General features: G+C 39.8%; 1 protein-coding gene across 5 annotated transcripts in view; it reads right to left on the minus strand.

Moving 5' to 3' along the window:
* The window catches only part of LOC143753337 (putative uncharacterized protein MYH16), a 104,580-nt gene that overhangs the window by 68,425 nt on the left and 17,054 nt on the right, over positions 1-19,101 (minus strand). For 3 of the 5 annotated variants that reach the window (XM_077245673.1, XM_077245668.1, XM_077245696.1), the window contains 2 exons: positions 3,650-3,751; positions 541-645 (listed from right to left, as the gene is read on the minus strand). In XM_077245673.1, the coding sequence (XP_077101788.1) occupies positions 541-645; positions 3,650-3,751 (207 nt within the window). The remainder of the gene's footprint in view (positions 1-540; positions 646-3,649; positions 3,752-19,101) is intronic. The other 2 variants (XM_077245688.1, XM_077245680.1) reach the window with 1 other exon arrangement.

The following is a 19,101-nucleotide window of genomic DNA, read 5'->3' on the forward strand; positions in this document are numbered from 1 at the left end:
CATCACGACACGCATGCATGAAGACATATTACTTCTGAAGTACTGAGGAACATTTGCTCTGAATCATCATAAAAAATACATGAATAATTCATCAATTGTATGACATGTAAATCCGTTTCTATTACTATAGAGAGTGCCGTATTCGAGCCATGCACTGTGTTTTGATCAGTAATTTCAGAGCAGTTCACAGCTGCAACTCATTATAAACCATTTTGCAGGAAATATTTTTCATTATTTAAGAAATAATCACAGCAGTGACCTGAACTCTCTAAGTTACTTTCCAGATTAAAGTAGGAAACGACTTGTTGTGCCAGAGGGAAGTGAACGCTAACCCGTTAACGACCCCCAACTTGTCTTCCAGATGCGTCTGTCCCATGCAAAAGAAAAACCTGTGCTGATTGCCTCATGACTGACCTTTACACCACTGTATACCTGAAAACTGTCCAACATCTGTCTAAGCGTCACCAGTGGGACACACTGCTACTGTTCATACTGATCATTAACAGAGAATGCAATCCCATGTCACTTCCCGACACTCACCTGGCTCAACTCCACCAGGTGCTCCTTCTCTTTCTGCAACTTCTGAAGCTGCTCGTTCTTCTGGGCGAGATCCTCGGAGAGCTTCCTCACGACAGAGTCGGATGACTAGAGGGAGTTGGAGAAACAACATTTGTAAGACAAACGTGCAATTAGGAAAAATTGTTGCAACTGTGACAAGGCACAATTAAGTTGCAATAAGAGAAATACATTTTACGATTATGGGAATTAAAGTCCCAATTACAAGTTAAGTTGCAATAGTTGCCATCATGAGAAATAAAGTTCTAATATGAGAAATAAAGTCGCAATTAAGTTGCAATAAGAGAAATACATTTGTAATATGAGAATTAAATTCGCAATTATGGGGATTAAAGTCACAATGACAAGTAATAAAGTTGCAATGACGAGTAATAAAGTTGCAATTATGAGTAATAATAGTCACAATTTTGAGCAATAAAGTCCAAATATTATAAATAAAGTCACAATTATGAGATTTTGTTGGCATCATGAGAAATAATGTTCTAATATGAGAAATAAAGTCACAATTACAAGAAATAGTAACAATTACAAGAAATATTCATAATTATGAAAAATAGTCACAATTACCGTACGAGAAATAATTGCCATCATGAGAAATAAAGAATAAGTCACAATTACAAGAAATGGTAGCAATAACTACAAATAAAGTCTCAATTATTAGAAATAGTAACAGTTAGGAGAAATAGTCAGTTATTAGAAATAGTTGCAATTACAAGAAATAGTCACGAATAGAAGACAAAGTTGTCATCGCGAAATAGTCACAATTTCAATAAATAAAATCAATCATAAGAAAGTCACAATTTTGAGTAAAAAAGTCACACAATTACGAGAAATAGTCGCAACTACAAGATATAGCCAAAATTATGAGTAAAAGTCATAATTACATGAAATAGTCACAATTACGAGTAATAGTCACAACTACAAGAAAGTCACAATTACACGAAATAGTCACAATTACGAGAAATAATCACAACTACAAGAAAGTCACAATTACAAGAAAGTCACAATAACACGAAAGTCACAATTACGAGAAATAGTCACAACTACAAGAAAGTCACAATTATGAGTAAAAGACACAATTACACTAAATAAAGTCACACAATTACGAGAAATAGTCACAACTACAAGAAATATTCACAATTATGAGTGAAAGTCGCAACTAAAAGAAATCGCCACAATTATGAGTAAAAAAGTCACACAATTATGAGAAATAGTCACAACTACGAGAAATAAAGTTGCAATTACAAGAACTAAAGTCTCAATATGAAAAGTTGCAATCACGAAAGTTGCAATTTCATTAAAAAAAGAAAAGGCTCACACTGACTTTTGTGGCAGTATGTGATTTGTTTCAACAACGACATGAGGGACTAATAGAGGACGAGAGTGTGTGTACGTGTGTGTGTGTGTGTGTGCGTGCGTGTGTGTGTGTGCGCATGTGTGTGTGTGCGCGTGTGCGTGTGTGTGTGTGTGTGTGTGTGTGTGTGTGTGTGTGTGTGTGTGTGTGTGTGTGTGTGTGTGTGTGTGTGTGTGTGTGTGTGTGTGTTTGTTTGGGCCTGTCGGAGCTTTGAGAAGCAGATGTAGAGCAGAAGGGTTGAGAAGCTCCTCGAATACTTTCATCCTTATACACAGCTGTCATTTCACTTCCCTCTGAACTCAAATAGACATAAACGAGAAGTAGGAGCAGATGAATATCTCCACTCCAAACATCTGCAGTTACTGTAAATTGTTAAGAGTTGAGACAAAATCAGAACTGGAAAAATTACGGACTGTGAGCTGTAATTGAAAGGTAGCACACCTAGCTTGAATTAGAAGTCAGCACTGCTTTATGAAGTGCAGTTAAGGTAACAATTATTATGATCATGTCACAATGCCTAAGGAACTTAATATATTTTTGAACATTTCAAGGGTTTTGTTTTCAATTTAGAAACAATGAAAGCTGAATGTCATGCTCTTAATTTTGCTATTTGTGTTTGAGTTGAGGTCACACATGAAGTCACCCACAGGTTTGCTCTGGCAACAAATGGACTACAAACAGTTTTCACTTGAAGAGTAAAAGAGCAAACAAGCTGTACAGGTCTGGTCTTGTGTGTTACCGTTACCGCCAGGATCATACACATTTAGCATGGACAATATGTCATACAAACACCTGCTAAAAGATCCTGACAACTGCTGTCAGAACAACCCTCACCAAAGGTAATATTTACGTCAAAATTCAAATGTGAATTGTAATATATAGTGAAAGACAGTCTGAATGATGAGAAATAAAGTTGTAATTATAAGATATAAAGTCACAATAACAAAAAAATAAAGCAATTAAAAATAAGTTGCGAGAAGGAGTTGCAACTGTGACAAAGTCGCAATTGCGAGAAAGAGTTTCAATTCTGAGAAATATAGTTGAAATGATGAGAAATAGTTGCAATTCTGAAAAATAAAGATGCAATTACGAGAAATATAGTCGCAGTTATGAGAAATATATAGTCGCAATTACGAGACAAAGTTGCAAACACGAGAAATACATTTTACAATTACAAAATATAAAATTGCAATTACATGAAATAAAGTTGCATTCATTCAATGGTCACAACTAGAAGTCATATTTGTAAGATAAACATTTGCAAAAATGAGAAATAGTTCTAACAGTGACAAATCATTACAAAAAATAATGTCAATCACAAGACAAAGTCTCAATATGAAAAGTATAGTTGCAATTAAGAGAAATAAAGCCCTAATTGTAAGATAGTCACTTTTTTACTCGAAGCTTCCTTAAAGTTTCCATGATTATAGCTTTGCCTAAATGTTTCCAAATGCATACTTACAAGTTTTAAAGAAAATAAATGATTCCTTATTATCTGAAGTTAAAATCTAGATTAGCCCCAAGTTCCAACAAAAAAAGTGTAGCACATTAGCTCCAAAACATGAAGCATGAAAGATTACAATACACATTCAAATGATATTCTCCAGACTACTAATGATGCATGATTGGAAAAACCTCATCGGAGCAGATAATCGCTGCACAGTAAGAGCACGGGTCAAACGCGTGTCAGCCAGAGTGTGTGAACCTCCTCAGTCGTACCTGTTTCCCCTTCTCCGCTGAAGTCAGTGTGTTCTCCAGCTCCTCCAGACGCTCCTCCAGATGCTCACAGCGCTGCTCGGCTCGCTGGAGGCCCTCCTGCTCCTGGAGATAGAGAGAACGAGAGGCAATGATGAGTCTCACACTTCACACCGCATTCAGCCTCAGGGGGACAACTTCACAGGGTGATGACAGGAAAAAGAGCAACAAAAGAGGCTCAAAGTGTAAAGCAGAAGTTGAGCTTTTCACAATTATCTGGTGATCTGAAGACTGTGGCTTCTAAAAGCATGAGAAGGATAAAATGAACTTGCCGCAGGATCCTGACTACAGCCCTCACCAAATTTACAATGAAATTTCAAATGAAAGTCACTATTTCTTATAAAGTCACAAATATGAGAAGTCATATTTGCAAGATAAACATTTGCTAGTTTTAAAAAAAGTTCCAATTCTGAGAAATATTCGCAATTACGAGAAAAAAATACGCAATTATGAGAAATATAGCCATAATTACTAGTAGTAATTACGAGAAATATAGCCATAATTACGAGAAGTAACCGTAATTATGAGAAATATAGTTGAAATTATAAGAAATATAGTCGCAATTACGAGAAATAGATGCAATTATGAGAAATAGTCACAATTACAAGAAATATAGTCGCAATTACAAGAAATAGATGCGATTACGAGAAATAGTCACAATTACAAGAAATATAGTCGCAATTACGAGAAATAGATGCAATTATGAGAAAGTCACAATTACAAGAAATAGTCACAATTACAAGAACTATATTTGCAATTACGAGAAATATTGTCACAATTACGAGAAATATAGTCACAATTACAAGAAATATATTTGCAATTACGAAAAATAGTCACAATTACGAGAAATATAGTTGCAATTAAAAGAAAGTCACAATTTTGAGAAATAAAGTTGCAATTACAAGAAATATAGTCACAATTACAAGAAAAATAGTTGCAATTAAAAGAAATAGCAATTATGATAAATAAAGATGCAATTACAAGAAAGTCACAATTACAAGAAATAGTCACACAATTACAAGAAACATGGTTGCCATTACAAGAAATATATTTGCAATTACAAGAAATTGTCGAAATTACGAGAAATACAGTCACAATTAAAATAAATATAGTTGCAAATACAAAAAATATATAGTCAAAATTACAAGAAATAAAACTGCAATTACAAGTAATAGTAACAATTACGAGAAAAATTGTCACAATTACAAGAAATATAGTCACAATTACATGAAATATAGTTGCAATTAGGGCTGCACAATTAATCGAATTTCTAATTGCGATTACGATTACGGATGCCACAATTACGTAATCGTTCAAAGCCGCGATTACAAAAGAAAATCTACTCTGCGTGTGTGTGTTTAGAGCATAATTATGTTATGAGAGGCGAATCACGACTACTTCAGAAAACCCAGCACAATATGACATACCAGGCAGTGACGTAAGTGTACGCTGAAAAAAACAGTCTTTCCCCTCAGAAAAACGGACTTTACTGTCCTGTCAGCCGTATACTGTGCTCGTAGCGCGCACTCTTCAATTGCACGCGCAAATGCGGCGGCGCGCAGTGTGTATCGCTTCACTGTATAAAGTTCAAAAGAAACTACGTGCATGCAACGTCGTTACAATGTAAATTATTAAGTCACGAAATAAAAGTAAAATACCAATAAATCACGTGTTAGCAGAGAAGGATTTGCATGCAGGTACACTGATCTATATTATTCTATATAGATCAGTGTGCAGGTATGATTTTCATTCTATTCACCAGGAGCTGTTTCATTATAAGTTCTTGTTAGTATTGTGTATTTATTACCATGGTAACTGTCGCTTCCATAACCCAAAAAAGCCACTTTATTTTCACTTTGTGTTATTTTTTATATTATTAAATGAATGTGGTGGCTCATATCAACATTGCATTAACAAAAACTAGTTTGGGACTGCTATTTAATTGCTTTAGCAGCATAGTCCTAATGTTTTCTAGTCTTTACTATGAGTCATTCTTACAATTTATGTGTATGTTAAGTAAAGGGGGACAGTACTTGTGTGTGTTAACATTTTTTGTGTAAACATGTATTATAATATGCCTATATATATTCAATGTAAATTGTGATAATCGTAATTGATAATGGCAATTACAATTTCAAGGGAAAAATTGGCAATTATGATTTTTGTCATAATCGTGCAGCTCTAGTTGCAATTACGAGAAATATAGTCACAATTTTGAGAAATATAGTCACAATTACAAGAAATATAGTTGCAATTCAAAGAAAGTCACAATTTCGAGAAATAAAGTTTCAATTACAAGAAATATAGTTGCAATTAAAAGAAAGTCACAATTTCGAGAAATATAGTCACAATTACAAGAAAAATAGTTGCAATTAAAAGAAATAGCAATTATGAAAAATAAAGATGCAATTACAAGAAATAGTCACAATTACAAGAAATATAGTTGCAATTACAAGAAAATCCTCGAAATTACGAGAAATACAGTCACAATTAAAATATAGTTGCAAATACAAAAAATCTATAGACAAAATTACAAGAAATAAAACTGCAATTACAAGTAATAGTAACAATTACGAGAAAAATAGTCGCAATTATGAGAAATTTTGTTGCGGTTACAAGAAATAGTTGCAATTATGAGAAATATAGTCACAATTAAAAGAAATGTAGTCAAAATTACGAGAAATAAATCACTAGGGAAAAAAGTTCAGGTTTCTCAATTACGAGAAGAATTGCCAACATGATAGATCAAGTTGCAATTACAAGAAATAAAGAAATTTGAGAAATAAAGTGACCTTTCCAACAGCCTCAGGAGACACACATTCAGAGGGACACGACAGGAAAAAAAGCAACAAAAGAGGTTTAAAATGTAAAACCTTGTATCCAGCAGCAGAGCTGTTCACAATTGTCCTGTGATCTGAAGACAGAGGCTTCTAAATGCATGAGAACGACAAAATGATCTTCTCTCAACGAAGCGGATCATTTATCAAACTAGTCCCAACAGGACATAAAAAGCTCTGCTTTCTGATCTCTCCTTAGCAACTTGTACTTAGATAAGTGTCATCATCGCTAAAGTATCTGTTCCAAGTTAAAAACACACAAATATGAGGGTCCTTGCAAAGTTGGCACTGGATGCGTTATGCATATTTTTTCCATAAATGTGCTTATAGTGCTCTGAATTCAATCACCCTGACAAGTGCCCCCACTCATACGTATTTGACTAGCTAGTAAATCTCTGTTTATAACACTTTCTTCTATCAACTAAGACATGAATGGAAGTGTTACACGACCAACTGCAATATGTTTGTCTGAGAGAGACATAACACCAATGGTTCAATATTTGGATGCTTTGTCAAGTATAAAAGTGTATTCCACATTATATTTCTAATGCCATTTGTTAAGTGTGTGCTTAATAGAAATTTGTATCCACTTTTGTCAAAAACCTGCAAAATGCATGCATTATGGATATAAGCTTAATATGGTATCGGTTGATTCATTCATTAAACACAATGCATAGACACCCCTGATCCACTTGCAAACAGTAATTAGTGGTTTTTGCCACGGCACCGCTATGATTTCCACCTGGCGGATGATAAAACATTCGAGACTTAGTTTGAAGGAAGGACTTTGAGCACTATCTAGGGAATATCATATTTGGGAGTGTGCTCTTTTGACTTATAAGGACTGTCAAGACCAATAAGGACTGTCCTATCAATGTCATAACAACTGCATAGCAACCTAGTAACCACTCTGAACACGTTAGCAACTATATAACAACGCCCTGACAACCATACACAACACACAAGCATTGTTTTGCAAGCTCACATTCAATTTTTGCAATTCTGAAATGATGCACTTACTCTTCAACAAAAGTGATCTAGTTCATTATATGATCATATAAATGCAAGGATACAATTCCAACATTAAAGTGCATTAATTTGTCAGACACATTTATCTAAAGCAACTCAACAGTGAAGTGAATGTAAACATTCACAGGTAGGCGTTCTCTGGGAATCAAACCCATGACTTTGGCGTACCCGGCACCATAAACATGCATTATCAGGAGAACACACACACACACACGCAGTACCTGATGGAGTGTGACAGATGTGGTGAAACTGTCCCAATCCAGGTCCTCATGCTCAGCTTCTACATCACAGAGGGAACGACGGACAGATGAAACCTGACAAACTCCATCCATCTCTGAGAAACTGCAGTGTTTTAATCTGAGCGGGACGCCTCCTCCCTGCGTCTCTAACAGCTGGAGGAAGAATACAGCAGGCGTCCAGCTGTTCGAGACGTAACTCATCCAGCACCGGCCTCGTTCAGAAGTCCTGCCCCGGACCAACACAAACAGGCACTCGTTTGGGCCGAGGTGTAGAATAACAAACGGTGCGATGTCACTATCTGTCACGGAAGAGCTCGTATTATTCTCAAGATTAAAGCGAATGAATGAGAAACGGCGCGGACAATGATCTGTGGTCTCTCTCGTGCATTTATTTAAAAAAACAATCCATGCCTACAGTCTGGAAAATGTCTGTGAGTGTCAGAAGAACAAAGCTATTATTGTAATCTATGTAAAAATCTGTTTGGAGTTCATTTTCTACATGAATCACCAGACAAAACACTCAAAGCACTCAGACATCAACCATTTACATCTACAAAATGTGAACCAAGAACCATTACTGGCAGACGCTGATTATATCTCAACAGGTGTGACTGAATCAACACATGTAATCTATGGTGTATTGAGTTTGTTATTGGTGAATTGCACAATCTGCTTCAAATATGAGCATAAATTATAACCAAACAATCTTTCCACTTTCCCATAGAATGAATATCAACAGATTTTCTTGTGCTTGTCAATAGTATGACAACTGTTGAGAAGGTAGTCCGTAAAAACACCCAAAACTTCACTGGGGTTCGATGACAGTTAGCAATGTATTTTCTTCAGACTTCAGAATAATATTGGTAGCGTTTATAGTTTCGTGGCAGTACACAACATACTCATTACAGATGTGTTGGGTGATTACAGCGCATGGCAATCATCTGTCCATTTCAAACTGCTGTTTAATTAGACAGCTGAAATAGCTACGGCTTTTGCATATCACTGTAAAACAATTTACATAATGATCTTTAATATATGAAATGCATTGATTTATAGAGGTGTAGCTTTAATCCATGAGTATTTAAACAGTTTTGCATTTAACTCCACAAAAGTCCCATGAAACATCAGTAGATGTTTATGTCTTGCACCAGCAGGCCTATATAGGATCTTAATCTGCTTTCAGTTACTCTATTAGATTCTTGGCCCAAAAGCGATTAGTTAATGACTGATAATGGGCATTTTACTGCCATATAAAAATGTTGTCATAGAAGGTTGTACAGCAGACATGAGGTTTGTGTATCACACTTTCCTCTGTAAGAAGTGAGGGGTCTCATTCACAAATCCAGCCCAGGAACTACACACGTAATCCAGACCTTAATGTTTTCCCACATGCGTTTTCCCAGTGTTTCTGAAGAAATGTTCCACTTATTTCACATGATCAGCTATTAGATGCTACACAAGGTGAAATCAGCACTTTACTTTGCCTTTTTGCTGAGAACCTTTTTTTAAAGTTAGTGAAAGCTTACTAAAGCTTACACCCGCCATGGAATAAAAATGGTAATTGCGACTTCTTATCTTTGCAATTTTGACTTTTTACTTTCAAGAATTCTGAGTTTCTTAAAATTGTGAGACTTATTTCCCATAGAATACTGAAATTACATCTTGCAATTCTGACTTTTTTCACTGAATTCTGAGTTTACTGTACATCTCTCAATTCTGATGTTTTCCTTGGAATTCTGGGTTTACATCTCTCAATTCTGATGTTTTCCTTGGAATTCTGGGTTTAGATCTCTCAATTCTGATGTTTTCCTTGGAATTCTGAGTTTACATCTCGCAATTCTGACATATTTGTTGGAATTTTGGGTTTACATCTCTCAATCCCGACCTTTTCCTTGGAAATCTGAGTTTACATCTCTTAATTCTGACATATTTGTTGGAATTCTGAGTTTACTTTTCTCAATTCTGTCCTTTTCCTTGGAATTCTGGGTTTACATCTCTCAATTCTAACCTTTTTCTTGGAATTCTGGGTTTACATCTCTCAATCCTGACCCTTTCCTCGGAATTCTGGTTTTACATCTCTCAATTCTGACATTTTCCTTGGAATACTGAGTTTACATCTCTCAATTCTGACCTCTTTCTTGGAATTCTGGGTTTACATTTCTCAATCCTGACATTTTCCTCGGAATTCTAAGTTTACATCTCTCAATTCTGACCTCTTTCTTGGAATTCTGGGTTTACATTTCTCAATCCTGACATTTTCCTCGGAATTCTAAGTTTACATCTCTCAATTCTGACCTCTTTCTTGGAATTCTGGGTTTACATTTCTCAATCCTGACATTTTCCTCGGAATTCTAAGTTTACATCTCTCAATTCTGACCTCTTTCTTGGAATTCTGGGTTTACATCTCTCAATTCTGACATTTTCCTCGGAATTCTAAGTTTACATCTCTCAATCCTGACATTTTCCTTGGAATTCTAAGTTTACATCTCTCAATTCTTACCTCTTTCTTGGAATTCTGGGTTTACATCGCTCAATTCTGACATTTTCCTCCGGAATTCTAAGTTTACATCTCTCAATTCTGACATTTTCCTCCGGAATTCTAAGTTTACATCTCTCAATTCTGACCTCTTTCTTGGAATTCTGGGTTTACATTTCTCAATCCTGACATTTTCCTCGGAATTCTAAGTTTACATCTCTCAATTCTGACCTCTTTCTTGGAATTCTGGGTTTACAGTTCTCAATTCTGATATTTTCCTCGGAATTCTGGGTTTACATTTCTCAATTCTGACATTTTCCTCGGAATTCTAAGTTTACATCTCTCAATTCTGACCTTTTTCTTGGAATTCTGGGTTTACATCTCTCAATTCTGACATTTTCCTCGGAATTCTAAGTTTACATCTCTCAATCCTGAAATTTTCCTTGGAATTCTAAGTTTACATCTCTCAATTCTGACCTCTTTCTTGGAATTCTGGGTTTACATCTCTCAATTCTGACCTTTTTCTTGGAATTCTGGGTTTACATTTCTCAATTCTGACCTCTTTCTTGGAATTCTGGGTTTACATTTCTCAATCCTGACATTTTCCTCGGAATTCTGGGTTTACATCTCTCAATCCTGACATTTTCCTCGGAATTCTAAGTTTACATCTCTCAATTCTGACCTTTTTCTTGGAATTCTGGGTTTACATTTCTCAATCCTGACATTTTCCTCGGAATTCTAAGTTTACATCTCTCAATTCTGACCTCTTTCTTGGAATTCTGGGTTTACATTTTCAATCCTGACATTTTCCTCGGAATTCTAAGTTTACATCTCTCAATCCTGACATTTTCCTTCGAATTCTAAGTTTACATCTCTCAATTCTGACCTCTTTCTTGGAATTCTGGGTTTACATCGCTCAATCCTGACCTTTTCCTCGGAATTCTAAGTTCCCTTTCAAGGGAACTCGAGCTGCGTTGAGACGCAGTGGGAACGCTCTGCGTGATTGCGTCGTGAAGCACGTGTATAATCAGTCCAATGGAAGAGCGAGACGTCATAGGCGGTGACGTCATAGACCAGGAAGCTATAAAGCACACCAGAAAACAGACCGCGACAGCTTCTGTTGCCTTCAGCAAGCGATCTGTGTATTCTGTCCTTGTCATATTTATTGTTGTCTGTCAAGTTGCAATATATATATATATATATTATGGCAAAAGAGAGCAAGCAGCTTTTGTGTTGTTCCCTGCCCACGTTATATCACGGGTGGGGACACACACATCAGCTTTTTGTTACTATTTGGGAGTGGAGCATGCCACAGTCAGTTCTCGAGGGGGCTGACTGTGAGCATTGCGAGAAACTGTCCGTGAGGACGCTCCGCTCCCGCCGGGCGTTCTTCGAGGAGGACGGTTCGGTTCGCGCTCCCCGCGCGGGTCCCGCTGTTGCCGATGCACGGCGGCGACTCGCATTTTGGGGTTCGCAAACGGATCTGACAGCGGGGGTTGGGACGGGCTCCGCCCTATCTCAGCTTTCACCTGCCAGATCCAGTGCTGGCGATTTCCAGTTCCGAGGAATTGGAATCGTTAGTGTTTTGTTTAGAAAAAGAGAACAAAACAAATAAAGATATTAAGAAAAGGCAGATGTTTGAGTTTTCAATAAATGAATAAATAAGTCAGCTCATAACTCTGTTGAATAAAGAGGAGCTTTAAAAGGAGGTTTATCTAGTGCTGTTGCTAGTTAAATATTTTCTGGCCAGCTGAACTTTATGAGAGTGAAAATAAGGAGTTTATTAGATGAAATAAATCTAAAAACAGAAAAACTCTGTATCTCAGCCTCCTCGTCGGGGACTGCCGTTTTTCCCTATCTCCACACCACACTGAGGTGTCAAGATCGTGGAATAAGTCGGTTTCTATTTTATGTGTTTAATGCCCTACGTCTAACTATAGTAATGCTATGGGTATTAAGCATCATGGTATGACAGTGCCTCGGGTTAAAGAGACGCTTGCTAGCTTTCTCTCTCCCGAGTCGGCGTCATAATTTTTAACCCCGACGTTACCCACCAGCCATCTAAATAAAATTTTTTATTAGGCAACGCTGGTGGGTAAATTATAAAGACATGGATGAATGTGAGGTTGTCAGCACTGACGCTATTCGAGAATTGCGTCGTGCAAAAACAGATAAACTATACTGGGGAGGGACGGTTTCGAGAAATCGTTTCTCCTCTGCGTCCTCTGGGTGGCGACTCTCTGAGGAGGGTCGCACACGGCCAGTTTGGTTGTTTTCCTGCTGGTGGCCACGGACTGATATATATATATATATATATATATATATATATATATATATATATATATATATATATATATATATATATACGTTTTTCTGATTTAAAAGTAAAGAAAAATAAGATAAAATGATATCTGTTCTTCGGATGCTCCGCTTTCAAAAAACTAAGAATAAACCGTTCAGCGGCGTTCCAGAGGTTTCTTCCTCACCAATCTATGTTCCTGAGACTGCTGGGCGGAGCAGTCTCAGTCTACTAAGCTCCTCGCAGCACAGCGAGCATCGCCATTTGGGCTCCTCCACAATCAAAGGGGACTTGGGTGGCGGTAGCAGTCTAGCCAGTTAGAGATATGCAAGATCTGAGGACTATTTTATCTCTAAAAAAAGCTTGGACAATAGGAAGCCCTGATGCCGAGGCTATCAGGCTTCTAAAGGGTGGTCCCCTCCGGGGTAGGGATGGTTTTTGAGAAAATCGTTTCTCCTCGGCGCCCTCTGGGGTGCGACTCTCTGAGGAGGGTCGCAGCGCTGCCAGTTCGGTTTTCCTGCCGGTTTGCCGTTCAGGACACCAAGGTGTCAGTGTCCCCAAACGATCCTCCGAGGGGGGTCGTAGAGCAGTCAGTTCGGTTTCCCTGCCGGTTCGCCGTTTCAGGGTGCCGAGGTGCCTGCTTTTTCCAATGATCCTCCGAGGAGGGTCATTGGAACTAACTTATTTAAAGGGAGGCAAGATCTGAGGACTGTCATCTCTAATAAAGCTTCTGAGGGCTCCTCCGGGGCAGGGACGGTTTTGAGAAATCGTTTCTCCTCGGCGCCCTCTGGGGTGCGACTCTCTGAGGAGGGTCGCAGCGCTGCCAGTTCGGTTGTTCCCTGCCGGTTCGCCGTTCAGGGCACCGAGGTGTCAGCGTCCCCATACGATCCTCCGAGGAGGGTCGTAGAACGGTCAGTTCGGTTGTTCCCTGCCGGTTCGCCGCTTCAGGGCACCGTACTGACTGTTCAACCAAATCCAGAGGCCAGTCTTGAGAGACTGGTTCCCCTAGTAGAATTTCAGGCAGCGTGGAAACTACTGCCACATATTTCTCGGTGGGTCCTGCACACTATAGAAAAGGGTTCAGAATTCGGTTCTTGTCCGCCCAGATTTCTAGGGGTCCTCCCCACTGTGGTGGACCCCGAGCAGGCTTTGGTTATGGAGCAGGAAGTACTGACACTTCTGCAAAAGGAGCTGTAGAAGGGGTTCCTCCTCCCGGCAGACAGTCAGGGTTTTACTGCCATTACTTCATTGTTCCGAAAGAGGATGAGGGATTGCGTCCTACTCTAGACCTGCGTCAATTAAACAGCATATTATGCTTACGCTAAATATGATTGTGTCACAGATTCAGTCCGAGGACTGGTTTGTCACAATAGACTTAAAGGACGCTTACTTATCTATCCATCCTCATCACAGGAGGTTCCTGAGGTTTGCTTTTAGGGGGCGAAGCATACCAGTATCGGGTTCTTCCATTCGGCCTAGGTTATCACCCCACACCTTTTACAATATGCGTGGATGCAGCTCTGGCTCCTCTGAGATTCCAGGGCATTCGCGTATTAAATTATATCGACGATTGGTTGATTTTTAGCTCAGTCCGAGCTTTTGGCAGTTCAACATCGAGATGTCGTTCTGTCCCACATAAGGAGGTTGGGGTTGCGGCTCAACACCAAAAAGAGTGTACTCCTCCCAGCTCAGAGGACCACTTTTCTAGGTGTATTATGGGATTCGACAACAATGCAAGCACGTCTGTCTCCTGCACGTATTTCTGCGATTCTCACAGCCGTAAAGAATGTAAAACTAGGTCAGTCACTCACTGCAAACAGTCTCTGAGACTGTTGGGGCTCATGGTAGTTGCGTCTAACGTAGTTACTTTTGGCCTTCTGTACATGAGACCCCTGCAGTGGTGGCTCGGGACCAAGGGGTTTTCTCCGAGGGGAAATCCGTTTTCGCATGATCAAGGTCATGCGGCTATGCCTTCGTGCCTCGGTCATGTGGAAGAAGCCTTGGTTTCTCGCCCAGGGCCCAGTGCTGGGTGCTTCTTGTCGACGCGTCACGCTATCGACGGATGCTTCCCTCACAGGATGGGGGGCGGTCATGAGTGGCCGCTCGGTGAACGGTCTTTGGCTGGGGCTCATGGCAGTTGCGTCCAACGTAGTTACTTTTGGCCTTCTGTACATGAGACCCCTGCAGTGGTGGCTCGGGACCAAGGGGTTTTCTCAGAGGGGAAATCCGTTTTCGCATGATCAAGGTCACGCGGCTATGCCTTCGTGCCTCGGTCATGTGGAAGAACCTTGGTTCCTCGCCCAGGCCCAGTGTTGGGGGCTTCTTGTCGACGCATAATGCTATCGACGGATGTTTCCCTCACAAGTCGGGGGAAATCATGAGTGGTTGGTCGGCGAAGGGTCCGGACAACACACTGATGGTCTCGTATATCAGAGCAGATATCCTGTTGAGGCAGGGGCTGTGGCCCGGGGAATGGAGACTTCACCCCGAGGTGGTGGAGCTTCTTAGGGAGAACTTCGGTCAAACTACAAGTCGACCTTTCGCATCGCTTGTACAATGCATTGCCCTTGTGTTTCTCCCTCACGCATCCAGCTCCGCTTGGACTGGATGTAATGTAATAGGTGTGTTTGCCACTACACCTATACGCTTTTCCCGATATCTTTGCTCCTGGGAGCTCTGGAGTTGTGGATACTGTGGGCTCGGCCTCTGAGGGGGCCCAGCTCATAGATTCAGGTTTCTCGACCGAGGTCGTGGAGACCATACTCCAGTCTAGAGCTCCCTCCACGAGAAGACTAATATGCTGTTCTCTGCCTGGTGCAGAGAACGCCTTCGGAATCTCGTTTCTGCCCTTTTGGTACAGTACTTGATTTCTGTAATGAATGTTTCTTTGCTGGGCTATCTCTGAGGAGAGATCCTTAATTTCGTCTTCTCCGTGGTACATGAGGCTGAGGCCTGCACGTACTTGGATTTGCACCTGGTTGGTGGTAGTATTTCTTCACCCCAGATCGAGTTGTATTTCTAGGTCCCTACTAAATGTGCGGGTCATTTGTGCTCCAGGCCTTCTGTCCTCCACCTTTAATACCCCAGATCAGGAAAATCTTAAATCTGTTATGCCCTGTCCGGGCTTTGGATGCTTAGGTCCACAGAGCTGCTCAGTGGCGTTTATCAGAACAATTATTTGTCTGCTTCGGGTAACCTAAGATAGGTTGCCCTGCATCTAAACAGATAATGAGCAAGTGGGTAGTTGAGGCTATCTCACTTGCTTATGAAGCGGCCGGACAGCCTTCACCTATGGCTGTTCAGGCCCATTCTACTAGGAGTATGGCTGCCTCTAGGCTTTAATTTCGGGTGTTTCCCTTCAGGATATTTGTAATGCGGCAGGCTGGTCCTCACCTCATACATTTGTCAGATTTTATGACCTACACCTCTCCACTCCCGGGGCTAGGTTGCTTGCTTCTAGTGTGCGCAAGGACTTCACACAGAACGGGCATTTGTCTTATGGCGTAGTGGGTATGGTGTTCCCACCGCGTCTCAACGCAGCTCGAGTTCCCTTGAAAGGGAACGTCTCAGGTTACGTATGTAACCCTGGTTCCCTGAGAGGGAACGAGACGCTGCGTTCTCCCGCCATACTTCCTGCATGCCCTGATCGACTTGCTTCAGGCTTTTTCAGAAGCTGTCGCGGTCTGTTTTCTGGTGTGCTTTATAGCTTCCTGGTCTATGACGTCACCGCCTATGACGTCTCGCTCTTCCATTGGACTGATTATACACGTGCTTCACGACGCAATCACGCAGAGCGTTCCCACCGCGTCTCAAGGCAGCGTCTCGTTCCCTCTCAGGGAACCAGGGTTACATACGTAACCTGAGACGTTTACATCTCTCAATTCTGACCTCTTTCTTGGAATTCTGGGTTTACATTTTCAATCCTGACATTTTCCTCGGAATTCTAAGTTTACATCTCTCAATCCTGACATTTTCCTTCGAATTCTAAGTTTACATCTCTCAATTCTGACCTTTTTCTTGGAATTCTGGGTTTACATTTCTCAATCCTGACATTTTCCTCGGAATTCTAAGTTTACATCTCTCAATTCTGACCTCTTTCTTGGAATTCTGGGTTTACATTTTCAATCCTGACATTTTCCTCGGAATTCTAAGTTTACATCTCTCAATCCTGACATTTTCCTTCGAGTTCTAAGTTTACATCTCTCAATTCTGACCTCTTTCTTGGAATTCTGGGTTTACATCGCTCAATTCTGACCTTTTTACTTGGATTTCTTTGTTTACATCTATCAATTCTGACTTTTTTCTTGGAATTTTGGGTTTACATCTCTCAATCCTGACTTTTTTCTCAGAAAACTAAGTTTATATCTAGTGTTTTTTCGCTGAATTCTGAATTTTCTTAGAATTGTGAGTCTAGAATGCACAACTGCAAGATATAAATTGTCAATTATGAGAAAAAAGTTAAATCCTTTGAGATTAAATTTAAAAAAAAAAAAAAATTCTGTGGCAGAAATAAGCTTCCATAGGATACTTACGGGGCTTTTCCACTACACAGTACCCGACTCGACTCGCCTTTGTTTGGTTTTCCACTGTGTAAAAGATGTACATGTACCTGCTTTCGGGTACTTTTTTTCGTATCACCTCCGGCGAGGTTCTGAGCGGGCTGAGGCGAGACTAAAATGTGACGTGAAAACACTGCAGACTGCTGATTGGTCAGAGAGAATCGTCACTATTCACTGTGTCATCATTGCACGCGCCAGACGGAGACATTTTTTTCAGCAGTGTTTAGTTTTGCTGCCCTCAGCCTCTCCTGAAACAACGTTTGTCTTCTTGCTGTGAGAAACAGCCACATCCCGAGGATCAAAAACAGCATACACTCGATTTCCTCCATTGTCCTGTGTGTGTGTGTGTGTGTGTGTGTGTGTGTGTGTGTGTGTGTGTGTGTGTGTGTGTGTGTGTGTGTGTGTGTGTGTGTGTGTGTGTGTGTGTGTGTGTGTGTGTGTGTGTGTGTTTGTGTGTGTGTGTGTGTGTGTGTATGTGTGTGTGTGAGTGTCGCGTAGTTCCTGTGGTGTCGCTATGACGACCAGGTACTATTGTGGAGGTACTATCTGTAATGGAAAACGGAGCGAAAAGCTGAGTTGAGCTGATACTGGTAATGGAAAAGCGGCATTACTGAAGTAGCTGCAACTGTATTTCTGAATTTTCAGGACTAAATTCAAAAGTATATGACAAAAAAAACAAAGAAAAAAATGAGAGAGATGGTCATAGTTTTAGAGATGGGGTTAAGCTGTCTGGAAATATTGAAACAGCTGTTCAGATCTGCACTCGTTCTGATCATTTGGAAGTTATTGGTGATATTAATAGATTCCAGTCTTATGTCCATCACAAAGTAGAAGAAAACAACTTTTCTAACTGTGTTAAACTCTTGAGTCACACAAAAAGATCTGTGCTCAAACGAGTGCATTAAATGTGATATTAAAAATGTCAGGCGTGGTTTTAAAATAAAGTACTCTCTGCTAAGACCCAATTAATCGACTGTATCTAAGCCAGTAATCAGCGGTTGTGAGCTGACAGCAGGAGTGGATGAACTACGGCTGTGTGTATCTGGGTCTGGTGTAATTACAGCACAGAGATGGGGATGGAATCAGGGAGGAATACGGAGAGGGCCCATTTTCCAAGAACACTGGAAATATACAAGATCAGCCAGAATAACCTTACACAGGGTCAAATGCATGATTCGTAATCACCTGACATTAAATAATGTATCATATCAGCATTTGTTCAGACTGTGGCGTCCAGTTTGTGTTAAATTGATATTCCTGCACACAGAACCGGACAAAACTCTGAACGATTCTGTCGGCTATCCAAAAATACAGTAAAAAATGAAAGTTTCATCATCTTGAGCCAGAAACTGACGCTGTGTATTCTGACCAGGCAGCACAAAGATATTTTACTCTTTATTACCAGCTAAAGGAACAGAAAAGTCCAAAGACACCTTTCATATTCAGTAAAAAAATAATGAATTACGATAAACTTGCTTGGCAAAAGATGATTCTGACTGCCTCCTATAACCTGATGACACATACAGTATTATAAATGAATGAGGAATTTATATTATAGAGGAATTTATTATATTATAAAGGTTGGGTGCACAACCAGTCCACACACCCGCAAACATTAATGACTTTATCAATGTTTCCAAAAATATCAGATCATTTGACCCATCTGAAAAGGCAAGATTAGGTTGTAGGTTGTTAATGGTGTGGTACGTGAATGATTCAATGACTCATTTAAAGACTTCGCTTGTTTCATTACTGGATGAATCAGTGTTTATGAACAAATCTCTTGAATGAATGAATAATTCAATGACAAATACATTTTTAACAGTCACTTGTCGCCACCTACTGGTGTAATGATGTAATTGATGCAATCTTTATTTGAAGAGTCAAGTTACCTTTAAAAGGTGATTTACTCTTGAATTGAGATCACAATCTTTTAACGATCAATCGCGCACCTCTAATTAAAAATTAATGATAATA

Source organism: Siphateles boraxobius, unplaced genomic scaffold (assembly GCF_051911475.1).
Source record: "Siphateles boraxobius isolate OS27281-9 unplaced genomic scaffold, OSU_SipBor_1 103, whole genome shotgun sequence".
In the NCBI taxonomy this organism is placed as follows: Eukaryota; Metazoa; Chordata; class Actinopteri; order Cypriniformes; family Leuciscidae; genus Siphateles; species Siphateles boraxobius.